At 40.6% G+C, this 14504-nt stretch overlaps 1 protein-coding gene across 8 annotated transcripts in view; it reads right to left on the minus strand.

The window, feature by feature from the left end:
- Window positions 1-14504, minus strand: part of LRCH3 (leucine rich repeats and calponin homology domain containing 3) — a 133217-nt gene that overhangs the window by 65355 nt on the left and 53358 nt on the right. For all 8 annotated transcript variants that reach the window (XM_062209313.1, XM_062209335.1, XM_062209294.1 and 5 more), the window contains exons 4-5: window positions 12486-12591; window positions 5151-5287 (exon numbers count right to left, since the gene is read on the minus strand). In XM_062209313.1, coding sequence (XP_062065297.1) covers window positions 5151-5287; window positions 12486-12591 — 243 coding nt within the window. The remainder of the gene's footprint in view (window positions 1-5150; window positions 5288-12485; window positions 12592-14504) is intronic.

Consider the following 14504-nt stretch of genomic DNA (forward strand, 5'->3'; position numbering starts at 1 on the left):
GGCAGAGTTGCAGAAAGAGAATTGGGGGGAGGGGGCAGAGGCAGATAGAGAGGTCTTCCATCTGCTGGTTCACTCCCCAAATGGCCCCAATGGCCAGAGCTGGGCCAGACAGAAGCTAAGAGCCAGCAGCTCCATCTAGGCCTCCCAGATCGGTGCAGTGTTATTTAAGTATTTAACTGGTAAATATAAGTTTATATTTTCTAATCACTTATAAGTTTCAGTAACACACAAAATAGATAAATAATGATTACACTATTAGTTAGAATACTACATAAGCTTATAATGCTCATTAGTTATGTATAGTCAACAATTTAAAGAATTTTTCCTCAATAAATTCTACTGGTAACTTTCGCCTTTAGGAATCCAACAATCATACATGATTATGCTTTTCATTCTGTTTTCTGTAATAAAGAGAGCAAGAAATGATGAAATATTACAGTCATATACATTTCTGTTGCTACCCATTGTAAATGTCAAATTCTTTAAGTTTATGAGACCCTTTTACTATTATTTAGTCATAAGGTTGTTTTTTTTTTAAGATTTTATTTATTTATTTTTGAAAGGTAGGATTACAGACAGTGAGAGGGAGAGACATAGAGAAAGGTCTTCCATCCACTAGCTCACTCCCCAAATGGCCACAACAACTAGAGCTGGGCTGGTCCAAAGCCAGGAGCCAGGAGCCTCTTTAGGGTCTCCGATGCAGGTCCAGGGGCCCAATGCTTGGGCCATCTTCTACTGCTTTCCTAGGCCATAGCAGAGAGCTGGATTGGAAGAGGAGCAGCCAGGATTTGAACTTGTGCCCACATGGGATGCTGGCACCACAGGTGGAGGATTAACCTACTGTGCCACAGAGCCAGCCCATAGTCATATGGTTTTATAGTTATCAGGGCCAGCACTATGGCACAGTAGCTTAAATCACTGCCTGCGACGCCAGCATCCCATATGGGCACCAGTTCAAGTCCTGGCTGCTCCACTTCCAATCTTGCTAATGTGCCTGGGAAAGCAGCAGAATATGGCCCAAGTACTTGTGGGAAACCCAGATGAGGCTCCTGGCTCCTAGCTTTGGCCTGACTCAGCCATTATAGCTATTTAGGGAGTGAACTAGAGGATCGAAGAGTACATTTCTCACACTCTCTTTCTCTCTGCATCTCCCTCTCTATAACTCTGCCTTTCAAATAAATAAATAAATCTTTTAAAAAATTATGGTTATCATAAAGATTACTAGAGGCTTCCACAAAATCATCAATGAATTGTACAGTTTTTTAAAAAGCTACAGCAAAAAATAAGGACTGACAAAAATTTTAAAGCTGTGGGATGTCTAAGATAGTTTTATTTCAGTCACTAATAAACCAGTGACCAAACTGGCCAAATGAGGAACTCAACGATTTTAGAACACAGAAACAATGGTCAGAAGAAATGCATTAATAACCTTCAGTTCTGAAACTAGAGAATTTCTAGACATGATAGTTATTAGTGATCTTAATGAGAAAGCCCCAGAGGCCTAAAGGGTTAAATACTTGTAAAATCCTACAGGTGCTTTCAAAACTACTGTGAAGTAAGCAAGTGCCTCTTGTTGGTTGAATGAGTTTATAATTTTAAACATGGCGACTTAAAGTCTTTTGTCATCCACAGTTATATATGATGTGCTGCTCATAAAACTAAAGCGTTGTTGGTTCTGTGTTTAGCTGTCCTCCTATAGGTTCCTATGGACTTTTTCCAGCCACTTCTATTGTATTCAATACTTTGGGATGGCTCTGTAAACAGATGAAGCCAATAATGTATTAACAGTACCAACTGAGAGAAAGTATGGTTAACTGAGGTTACTAAAAACAAAAAGCAATTCAAATCAATTGGCAATCTACAAAAAGAGTTAAAGATTTTAAAAGCTATTATTAAAATTGCTATATTGGTCTATTATGCTATGTTATATGTGTGTACATATTGTATGTCCACATGGGGAAATTTTATTAAGAGTTTCACTTTAAATGGCTTATAGATAAGATTGTCCATAAATTTAAGCTGCTAAAATCAATCAAAGATACATTTCAATTTGTGTGACCTGAATCTGTGTATCATATGTTTTAAACGTGTTGGTAGAAAGAAACTAAAAACATTTTATATGGTTGTGCTTAAGTTTACTGGTTAAACAAACTACACCATCTTAGATATTTAAGAGGTGCTTTCAAATACATGATTCTTAAAATTTATAGAAGGCATTGGACCTTCTGGTAAATGTTTTCTTAAGTTGTTATCTAATGGTTGAAACTGTTTGCTAAGTATTCATGTGATATTGCCATTGTCAGCAAGCGATCTAGGACTTGCTCCCTCATTTCTCTATTCTAAGCCCAACCTGTTCTTTCATTTCTCTATTCTCTTCAAGGTAGGAAACTAATTCTATTATAAAGGAATCTGTAGGATGCACAATTTAATCTTTAGACCTTATAAAAGAGATGGCTAACATTTTTCTGTAATAGCATAGCCAAAATAAGAACTTAAATAATAATCTCATAGCTAGATTCATTTCGCCATCAGCGAAGTATACAGTAAGTAGAAAAAAACCTCCCTTTCAGACCAAAGGGAAAGAAAGTTTTAAAGTGAGAATATAATTTTCCTCATGGGCATTGTCTACCTTAGAAAAACTACTACAGAACATGCCTGTGACTATAGACTTGTAGTTCAGGCCACCGAAGATTAGAGATGGGACACGGGCACTCCCTTGACTTGCATCCTCTGGTCTGCTTTAACACAAACCAGGAGGAAAAGAAAGCTAGGCATCAGAAGCAATGGGTGGCAGGCCTATCAATGGCTGATCTGTACAGTGATCTGCCCTCAAGGAGACCCAACAGGCCAGTCCACTGCAGTGGCTTTCAATGTGGTAAGCCTGGGCTTCCGCAGAAGTCAGCTTGTGAAGAGCCCTGGCAGCTCTGCCAAGAGTTGGATCACTGGAAATGGACCTGCCCTGGAGTCGAAGGATGCCCAGGTCAGAGCCACAGATCTTATTGGCTCTAAGCTGAAAAGCCCTTCACTCAGCCCAACTTCCAAAGTGACCACTGCAGCTGAGGGGATGGTCAAGTAGGGTCAGCAACATTGCAGTCAGAACTGTAAATTTCTTGTTAGAGATGCCACCTGCATTTACCTGGCCAGCTCTCCTCCCAGGCCAGCCAAGTAATGAAAGTCAACAGAGTGCCTTCCCCTATGAGGTTCACACCTCCCTTAGGATATACCCCATGTGAAGAGATAGATAGGTCTGGGCCTCTTAACTTACAAGGCCTAAAGACCACCAGATTATTATCAAGCCCCTTCTATCAGGTTCTATTTGCCTCTAAATCAGAAAACTTAATTGTAGCTTAGACAGCACCTTTCTTTGCTCCTCTAATAATGACTCTGTCCTTTGTTCTAGACCCTGTCTAGCGTACTTGGGCCTCATTCCTTTGTAATCATAACCTCTACTCTACCACCAATGGCTCTACTCCCAACCTGTGTGTACTGATGGTCCTCTTCCCCACTTAATGCTGTATAATTGTTCAAACCTGGTAAATGCCACTCTTAGGATCATTGGTTACTATCCTCACTCTGTCTTTTATGACCTTGTCTAAATATGATCAGAGTCGGCAAACTTGGAAGGCTTCCATAGCCTTGGCAACTCATGACGACAGCCTAGGGTGGTTACTGGCGCCATAAACTAGAGTGTCAATTTGTTGAGTCAACAACAGGAGCCACTGTGCACTTGCTCCTCATGTGGGATCTCTGTCCTTAATGTGCTGTACATTGTGATTTAATGCTATAACTAGTACTCAAATAGTATGTTTCACTTTGTGTTTCTATGTGGGTGCAAACTGTTGAAATCTTTATACTAAATTGATCTTCTGTATATAAAGAGAATTGAAAATTAATCTTGATGCAAATGGAAGGGAAGAGGGAGCGGGAGAGGGGAGGGTTGCGGGTGGGAGGGAAGTTATGGGAGGGGGAAGCCATTGTAATCCATAAGCTGTACACTGGAAATTTATATTCATTAAATAAAAGTTAAAAAAAAAAAAGAGAATTTCTATCTTTAACATGTATGCTGTATGGGGCTGGCCTTATAAAGCAGGTAAAGCCACTGCCTGTGATATCGGCATCCCATATGAGTAAAAGTTCAAGTCCAGTGGTTCCATTTCTGATCCAGTTCCCTGCTGATGTACCTGGAAGGAGTGAAAGATAGTCCAAGTGCTTGGGACCCTGTCACTCCCATGGAACTTGGGATAGAGTTCCAGGCTTCTGGCCTTAGCCTGACCCAGCCCAGCCATTGCAGTCATTTGAGAAGCAAACCAGCAGATGGAAATCTCTTTTCTCAGTCTCCCTCCCTCCAACCGTCCCTCTCAATCTATAACTCTGCCTTTCAAATAAATAAATTAACCTTAAGAAAACCCAAAAACTCACATTGTATATACTCAAGTCTTATAAGAAAAACAATTTAGGAAGAATTACTCAACTTAAAAAAAATGGTAATTTAGTAAAAGAAAAAACAGTTCTGGAATCATCATTTATCTTCCATCCCATTTACTCAAGGTTTCTAAAGAATGTGTTTATTTTAAATGTATTTATTTTAAAAGAACTTAATTTCTGGGTGCTGGCACCATGGCACAGGATTAAGCCACGGCCTACAGTGCCAGTATCCTATTTGGGTGCTGGTTCGAGTTCTGGCTACTTCACTACCTATCCAGCTCTCTGCTAAAGAACCTAGGAAAGCAGTGGAAGATGGCCCAAGCACTTGGGCCCCTGCACCCATGTGGGAGACCCAGATAAAGGTCCTGACTCCTGACTTTGCTCTGGCCGAGCCCTGGCCATTGTGGCCATTTGGGGAGTGAACCAGTGAGATAAAGGTCCTGACTCCTGACTTTGCTCTGGCCCAGCCCTGGCCATTGTGGCCATTTGGGGAGTGAACCCAGTGGATGAAGATTCTCTCTCTCTCTCTCTCTCTGCCTCTACCTCTCTCTCTCTCTCTGTAACTCTGCCTTTCAAATAAATAAATATATCTTAAAAAAAAAAAAAAGAAACGTTATTTAAAAAAAAGAACTTAATTTCTAACCAGCAGATAATTGTGCATAATTAAATTTCAAATTTCATCCTTATTCAAGAAAAGCTTGTAACATACTTCCACTCTGACTTACCTGTGCAGGAGGCGACTGTAGTGGATTGTTATCTAGGGTTATCATTTGGAGGTGCCGCAGGTTCCGATAACAGACAGGGATTGTTGTAATTTTATTGCATGAGAAGTCTAACCGTATCAAAGGCAACTCTGCCAGCTCTGCATGAAGGTAGAATAGAAATGAATAAAGAATGGTATTTTAAAACTAGAAAGTTTTTACAAGAGTTTCTAGTTAAATATGGTGGGTTTAACAGGTACTTAGTTCCATTCTCTCTTTATGATTAACTGATGTGATAAAATGCTATTAAATAAAATCCAGCTGCCTACAGATATGAATACCAGTAAAAAGAGAGTGGTTTGATTACCTCCCCCACAACCCTCACACCCTGCCTCTCACAAAGTCTCAAAAGTTGGAGACTCTGGTATCAAAAAGATGAGGATGAAAGAGGAATGAGATGACAGTCTACATAAGGAGTAGATGCCTCACACAGGTGGAGCACTATCCCTCCAGTCAGAATCAGCAAACGATTTTCCAGTGAAACTGAATCAAAAAGGTTCTAAACTCAGGGACCCCAGGTATAATGGAAAGTCACGATAAGTTGTCACTTGAAAATGGAGGACACAGTGAAAGTTTACATACTTAGTAATACCTTAGCACCACCTCGCCCTACCCCACCTCATCCCCAGCTCTTGAATGCTAGTAGTTAGGAATACACACAATAACATAGGAGAAATGGGACATCTTCCTCTTAAGAAACTACAAAGTCCTACACAAAAGACTGTAGACACCAATTCGGAATTTTTCCTAATAAAATATTTCTCTTGCTGCTTAATTATCATTATACAATTTCTGCCCAAAATACTCAGAATTTCTCATTAGTTATAACCAGACAGCATATGACCCACAGGCGTTCAGAGAACTCTGACATGTTAAGAAGGAAATCAAAACAAACCAGCCAACTGAAAAAAGGAACTCAGAAGAAACAGGTAACATATAAGAAACAGAATAAAATTTTCAAAGACTAGAATTAATACCCTTAATTTCAGAGAAATAAGATATTAAACAAGTAAAACATGAAAGGAATGATTAAAACAAAACACAGAATACAAAGAGTCTTAGAAATGACAAACATGTCAGAAACTAAAACTTCAGAAGAACAGTTGGGCAACAAATGGTTGGAATTTCAATTATAGGGTAACAAAATATGACAAATGAATGATAAAAAGAGTAAGAAATATCATGGAAGAGAGGGTCAGTGTTGCAGCATCACAGCTTAAGCTTGTGATGCCAGCATCTATAGGGTTCAGGTTTGAGTCCCAGTTGTTCCACTTCTTTTTTTTTTTTTGACATGCAGAGTGGACAGTGAGAGAGAGACAGAGAGAAAGGTCTTCCTTTGCCGTTGGTTCACCCTCCAATGGCTGCCACGGCCGGCGCGCTGCAGCCGGCACACCGCGCTGATCCGAAGGCAGGAGCCAGGTGCTTCTCCTGGTTTCCCATGGGGTGCAGGGCCCAAGCACTTGGGCCATCCTCCACCGCACTCCAGGCCACAGCGGAGAGCTGGCCTGGAAGAGGGGCAACCGTGACAGAATCCAGCGCACTGAGCGGGACTAGAACCTGGTGTGCCGGTGCCGCAAGGTGGAGGATTAGCTTATTGAGCCGCGGCGCCAGCCTGGTCCACTTCTGATTCAGCTTCCTGCTATTGTGTCCAAGGAAAGCAGCAGAAGATGGTCCCTGCCACTCACAAGGGAGACCAAAATGTAGTACAAGGCTCATGGCTTCAGCTGTTGTAGCCATTTGGGGAGTGAAATGGAAGATGGAAGATATCTCTGTGTACCTCCCTCTCTCTAACTCTGCTTTCAAGTAAATAAATAAATCTTTAAAAAAACATATCATAGGGGCTGGTGCTACGGCACAGCAGGTGAAAACCCTGGTCTGCAGCACCAGCATCCCATATGTGTGCTGGTTTGAGTCCTGGCTGCTCCACTGCCAATCCAGCTCTCTGCTGATGGCCTGGGAAAGCAACAGAAGATGGCCCAAGTCTCTGGGACCCTGCACCTGCATGGGAGACCTGAAGGAAGCTCCTAGCTTTGGATCGGTGCAACTCCAGCAGTTGTGGCCAACTGGGAGTGAACCAGTAGATGGGAGATCTCTCTCTCTCTCTTTCTCTGCCTCTGCTTCTCTGTAACTCTGCCTTTCAAATAAATAAATAAATCTTTAAAAAAAAAAACATGCTATCTGGAAAAAAAAAAAAAACATATCACAGGATCAAAGAGGTCTAAAATTCAATTAACCAATACTCCAGAAAGAGAACACAGAAACCAAAAGAGAGGAAATGATCAAGAACAATAAAACAATTTCCCTGAATGAGAAAATGAATCCTTGATTTGGAAAGAGGTCCACCAAATAACTAGCATACTGAATTAAATTATACTTTGGCACATCAACACTAAATTTCAGAGAACAGAAAAAAAATTTTTTTTTAAATTATTATTATTATTATTTTTTGACAGGCAGAGTGGACAGTGAGAGAGAGAGAGACAGAGAGAAAGGTCTTCCTTTGCCGTTGGTTCACCCCCCAATGGCCGCTGCGGCCGGCGCACTGAGGCCAGTGCACCGAAGCCGGGAGCCAGGTGCTTCTCCTGGTCTCCCATGTGGGTGCAGGGCCCAAGCACTTGGGCCATCCTCCTCTGCACTCCGGGCCACAGCAGAGAGCTGGACAGGAAGAGGAGCAACCGAGACAGAATCTGGTGCCCCGACCAGGACTAGAACCCGGTGTGCCGGCACCACAGGCGGAGGATTAGCCTAGTGAGCCGATGTGCCGGCCTGAAAAAAAAATCTTAAATTCTTTCAGAGAGATAACAAACAAGGAAATGGGATTACAAATGGCAGACTGTCAATCATCCATTTTTATCACTGGAAGTTACAAGTGAAAAAAGACTGAAAACTCCTGAGAAAACTTTCTCAACCTACAATCTATTATCAAACAAGTTATGAAGAAAAAAGAGATTGAGAGGCTGGTGCTGTGGTACAGTGGGTTAACACCCTGGCCTGAAGTGCCGGCATCCCATATGGGCACCGGTTCGAGACCCGGCTGCTCCACCTGCAATCCAACTCTCTGCTATGGCCTGGGAAAGCAGTAGAGGATGGCCCAAGTCCTTGGGCCTCTGCACCCAAGTGGGAAACCAGGAAGAAGCTCCTGGCTCCTGGCTTCGGATCAGTGCAGCTCCAGCCGTTGCGGCCAATTGGGGAGTAAACCAGCAGATGGAAGGACCCCCCCCCCCCCCATCTCTCTCTGCCTTTTCCTCTCTCTATGTAACTCTTTCAAATAAATAAATAAATAAATCTTTAAAACAAAAAAAAAAGAAAAATGATTGATTGATTGATTTGAGAGAGAAAGAGACAAAGAAAAATATCTTCAATCAGCCAGCTCTAGGCCAAGCCAAAGCCAGGAGCTAGGAATTCCATCCATGTCTCCCACACGGGTGGTAGGGACCCATCTTCCCTTGCTTTCCCAGGCACACTGGCACAAAGGTGGATTGGAAGCAGAGCAGATGTAACTCAAACTGGCACTCTGATATGGAATGCTAGTGTCCCAAGCAGTCGTTTAACTCACTGTATAATAATCCTGGCCCCTCAAACAAGTTGCTAATCCAGGGTGCATATAAAGACATTTCAAATGAGGTCTCAAAAAAAAAAATTCGCCTATGATACAGTCTCAGGAAACTGCTAGAAGATGTTCTCCAGCAAAACAGGGAGGAAATTAAGAAAGAAGATGTAGAATCCAGGAATAAGAGTATTCAACATAGAACAATGAAAACTGGGCAGCAACACTAGAGCACAACCAGTCCATTTCAGAAAGGAAATAAAAGGGCTCAGTGCAGGAGATAGGCAAGCGAAAAAGTGATAGATAATTCATGTGGTTTAAGAACACTGCTGGATTCTCTGCTGTGGTCCGGGAAGACAGTGGAGGATGGCCCAAGTGCTTGGGTCCCTGAACCCACGTTGGAGACCAGGAGGAAGCACCCGGCTCCTGGTTTCGGATCGGCGCAGCGCCGGCTGTGGTGGCCATTAGGGGAGTGAACCAATGGAAGGAAGACCTTTCTCTCTGTCTCTCACTGTCTATAACTCTCTCTCTCTGTCTCTCTCTCTCAGTGTCTAACTCTGCCTGTCAATAATAAATAAATAAATAAAAAGAACACTGCTTGAAAAAAGAAGATGGAACTAGCTATAGTTACTTAAAAAAGTCAAGCACATAAAAAAGTGAGGAATTATTATTCCAGAAAATAATAAGATGTACGAGGAAGAAAATAAAATGAGTATATAATTTGAAATGGCAAGGAATAGTATTTATATAATTATAAGCAAAGTGATAGCAAATAACTATTTAAACAAAAATATGATAAAACTACACTGGAAAAAGATGAGGAGGGAAGTAAAAATAGAATATAGTGATAGTATGAGGAAATAAAATCCTTATCTATCCAAATAGGAAAATTATATAAATGTCAAAGACAATAATGCCAGTAGTAGCATTAGAAGCATATCATTTAGAAATAAGTTAACAAATACTGCTGAAAGACTCAAAGGAGTTCAATGAAAGTCAATGATTCTGGCCATTGAAGCTGGGATGTGGAGTGGTCTGAGGCATAGGAATGCTATTATTTATTTTAAGCTTTTTAATACTGTTTGATGCAATACTTTATTGATGAAATTTTAAATTGATATAAAATCAAAACAATATAACAAAAGATGTACCATGATACCTACACTAAGTGTAACATGTTAAGAGATGACCAACAATCCACAGGAATTCCTATATTATCTTATGTATCTGTTGGAATAAAGCTTTACCTGCCATTTCTATTTAACTGAATATGCTAAGATTACAATATAAGCTGTTTAAAAAAAAGCATAGAAAACTTTGTGTGATTCACAGTTTTATTAGTAGTATACATTCAAAGTAAGATACAGAAATAAATTAGATGATAAAACTATTACTCTGTAATTGTCATTTTTTTAAAAGACTTATTTATTTATTTGAAAGAGTTAGACAGAGAGAGAAGGAGAGGCAGAGAGAGAGGGGGGCAGGTCTTCCATCTGCTGGTTCACTCCCCAATTGGCCACAATGGCCAGAGCTGGGCCAATCCGAAGCCAGGAGCCAGGAGCTTCTTCCGGGTCTCCCACTCGGGTGCAGGGAACCAAGGACTTGGGCCATCTCCTACTGCTTTCCCAGGCCATAGCAAGGAGCTGGATCAGAAGTGGAGCAGCCAGGACCCGAACAGGTGCCCATATGGGATGCCAGCATTGCAGGCAGTGGCTTTACCTGCTACGCCACACATTGGCCCCATAACTGTCATTTGAAATCCCCAATATTATTTTCATCACAACTCCAGTGTTTTCATTAGTTGATTTCAAATTATGTAAGTATTATTACATGAGTAAATCTTTAAGGATTAACCACAGTAGGTGGAAATTCTGGGTTAAAAGATCGTGTGTTGGGGGTCAGTGCTGTGGTGTAGCAGGTAAAGCTGCTGCCTGCAGTGCCAGCATCCCATATGGGCACCTGTTCGGGTCCCAGCTGCTCCACTTCCAATCCAGCTCTCTGCTATGGCCTGGGAAAGCAGTAGAAGATGGCCCACGTGCTTGGGTCCCTGTCCGGCGTGGGAGACCTGGAAGAAGCTCCTGGCTTTGGATCGGCGCAGTTCCAGCCGTTGCAGCTATCTGAGGAGTGAACCAGAGGAAGGAAGACCTCTCTCTTTTTGTCTCTCCTTCTCTCTGTGTAACTCTGGCATTCAAATAAATAAATAAATCTTAAAAAAAAAGAAAAGAAAACATCATGTGTCGGGGCCAGTGCTATGGCGCAGGGGTTAAAGCCCCAGCATGCACTGCTGGCATTCCATGTGGGCACTGGTTCGAGTCCCAGAAGTTCCACTTCCAAGCCAGCTCTGCTGATGTGTCTGGGAAAGCAGCAGAGGATGGCCCAAGCGCTTGGGCCCCTGCACCCACATGGGAGACTGAGAAGAAGCTCCTGGATCCTGGCTTCAGATTGGCTCAGCTCCAGCCATTGCGGCCATTTGGGGAGTGAACCAGCAGATGGAAGACCTCTCTATCACTCTCTCTCTCTGTAACTCTTTCAAATAAATAAAACAAAACTTAAAAAAAAAAAAAAAAAGATCATGTATATGATTTGGGTTCTCCTGAGGATAGGACTTCATTTACACTGTTGAGCTGGTAGGAAACAAAACAAAACCAGGAGGAAATGAGGAAGATGTTGAAGAAAGGTGTGAAGGTCACTGGGCAAGTCTAGTGAGAGGAAAGATGTGCAGGATTTTGGGTAGTATGGTTGTGGTAAGAATACAAAGGTAGATTGGAAAGTTACTTTTTTATATATTTACTTGGAATCCAAAATGTCAAAGCTATCCTCATGTGTTATAACTAAATCTTATATTGGATCAAATTGTCTGGGTTCTACAGTGAAAGTGAAAATATCACTAGTTAATTCAACATTTATTATACATTACAAGTCATGTTTTATAGAAGAATCTAGAAAGTCATTGTCATGAAAACACCTTCTGAAGATTCTTGATCTTTCACATATACATTCTGAAATGTTTATGCATGAATTCCTGGGATCTGTTTCAAAATGAGGATGGGGTGGAGGAAAGTGGATGAGGGGACAGATGAAGCAAAGCTCCCTGAGCTGTTAATTATTGCAGCTAGCTGAGTGACGGGGTACATGGAGGTTCATTGTATATGACGTTCTCCATAACAAAATTAATGCTATTATCAATCTAGTAAAATAATGGTTCTCTCCATTTTCTCTTTTCTAAGTTTTTATTTCATGAATTTGAATCTATGAAAGATTGATAAGTATACATAATTAATCATTTTCATTATTCAAATACACATACCAGAGTTTACAGTTAGCCAAAAATGACTAGTATCTCACCCCATTCATTACTCACTCTACGAATAATTTCCACACTATTAATTAGCCTCTGTTTAACATTTTAAGTGAAGTTTAAAGTTAAGTTTAGCTCAAAGTTCATGTTTAAAACAGTGCTACTTGCAGGAATGTTTATCATTATAATAAACTATTCCTTTATCAAAACATATTATATTTCCCCAGCCACTTTTATCCTGAGTTACTGATTATATAAGTTGACAAGATCTAAAAATAGCATCATTGGTTAATAGTGGTCAAAAGTTTTCACTAAAGTCTTTTAAAATCTGCAATGGAGCAGGTAAGATTATTAAATAAATCAATAAATCTCAAACACTAGCCCTAACTCATCCATTTTTGTCTGTATCCATCAACCTAAGAAATCTTTAAAATGTAAATAATAATTTTCTTACCTTCAGGCAAACGTACTAAGTGATTTCTTCTTACATTAAGGTCTCTCAAGGCCTCCAGATTACCAATTTGGGAAGGTATAGTTTGAATTTCATTGCAGCTCACATCCTATTTTGAATACAAAATAAAGATACTTTTAATATTTTAAACTTGCCTGCTATAAATTATCTACAAAATGACATGAGAAGATAATACCATATGGTCCTTCCCAGTTTTAAAAAAAAATTGATTCTGTGTCTAAGAATAATTCCACAATTTTTTTTAAAGATGTTACTTATTATTTATGTGAGATGTAGAGTTACAGAAAGAGAGACAGACAGACAGAGGGAGAAGTCTTCCATCCACTGGTTCATTTCCCAAATGGCCACAACGGCTGGAGCTGGGCCGATCAGAAGCCAGAAGCCAGAAGCCAGGAGCTTTTTCCGGGTCTCCCATGTGGGTGCAAGAGCCCAAGCACTTGGGCCATCTTCTATTGCTTTCCCAGGCTATTAGCAGAGAGCTCGATTGGAAGTGGTGCAGCTGTGACTCAAACCAGCGCCCATTTGGGATGATGCCACTGCAGGCAGAGGCTTAGCCTACTATGCCACACCGTGGGCCCTCCGTAGTGTTTACTGGTACTTATTTTTTTTTTTAGCCAGGTCAGCACTATAATAAATTATTTACATTTCTCTCTCTCTCTCTTTTTAAGATTTATTTACTTATTTGAAACAGTTACAGAGAGAGAGATTGACCCTTCCATCTGCTGGTTCACTCCCCAGCCAGGGCTGGGCCAGGCTGAAGCCAGTAGCCAGGAGCTTCTTCCAGATCTCCCACATGGGTATAGGGGCCAAAGCACTTAGGCCATCTTCCACTATTTTTCCAGGCCATAGCAGAGAGCTGGATTGGAAGTGGAGCAGCCGGGACTCAAATCAGCATCCATATGGGATGCCAGCACTGCAGACAGCAGTTTAATATGCTGTACCACAGTGCCAGCCTCAGTATTTAATTATAGCTTTTTGGCCATTTGGGGAATGAAGCAGCAGAAGGAAGATCTCTCCTTGTCTTTCTTCCACTCTCTGTAACTCTGCCTTTCAAATAAATACAAAATTCAATATTAAAAAAAAAAACTTACAGGTTTTTGACTGGTTCTACATATTTTACACAGATCTACATGAATGTTGTGAGCATAACTAAAATTAAGATTTAGGATGTGAATAGGTGGTCTAGAAAATCAGGTTAAATAAAAATATTGGTGGAAAAGTAGAAAAGAATATAAAGCTTTTTTAAAAAGATTGATTTAGGATAATATTTTAATTTTATATTATTTTAATGAAACTTGAAAAATGCAACAATGATAAAAATCATAATGATAAAATTATTTGAGGGGCAGGCATTTGGTGTAATGGTTAAGACAACGCTTGGGATGCCCACTTCCCAAAGTAGACTGTCTAGGTTTGAGTTCTGGCTCTACTTCTGATCCAGTTTCCTGCTAATGTGTACAACTGGGAGGTGGCAGGTGATGGCTCAAGCACTTGGGTCCCTGTAACCCATGTGGGAAACCCAAAGTGAGTTCCTGCTCCCAGCTTTGACGTGGTTCACTCCTGGATGGTACAGGCCGTTGGAAACCAAACCAGCAGGCGGATGATCTTTCTCCCCTTATCCCTTTCTCCCCCTTTCAAATAAAATGGAAAAAAAAAAAAAGAATATGAAATAAAAATCCATGGATGATGACTGAAATAATTCTTAACTGATTGTCACGGAAAATAATAAAGTACAAAATTCAAAATGTTGTAAACTAAAACCTCTCAGAATAATCTGTAAACCCATAATGATGTACAGCAGAAGAAAGTGCTAAGCTGTCACACTAACTCTTAAAATTCTTCCAATACACGAGTAAAAGAGTATCAGATATCTACTATTTATAAAACATCATTTATCAAAAACTTGAAAAAGCTTCAGACATTGTTTTTTAATTTTCCCAAAATATTCTTAGAGAAAACAATACCAGTTTTGCTTTTCCTACCAATAGTGACAGAAATAGA

This window comes from Lepus europaeus, chromosome 2 (genome assembly GCF_033115175.1).
Source record: "Lepus europaeus isolate LE1 chromosome 2, mLepTim1.pri, whole genome shotgun sequence".
NCBI classification, from domain to species: Eukaryota; Metazoa; Chordata; class Mammalia; order Lagomorpha; family Leporidae; genus Lepus; species Lepus europaeus.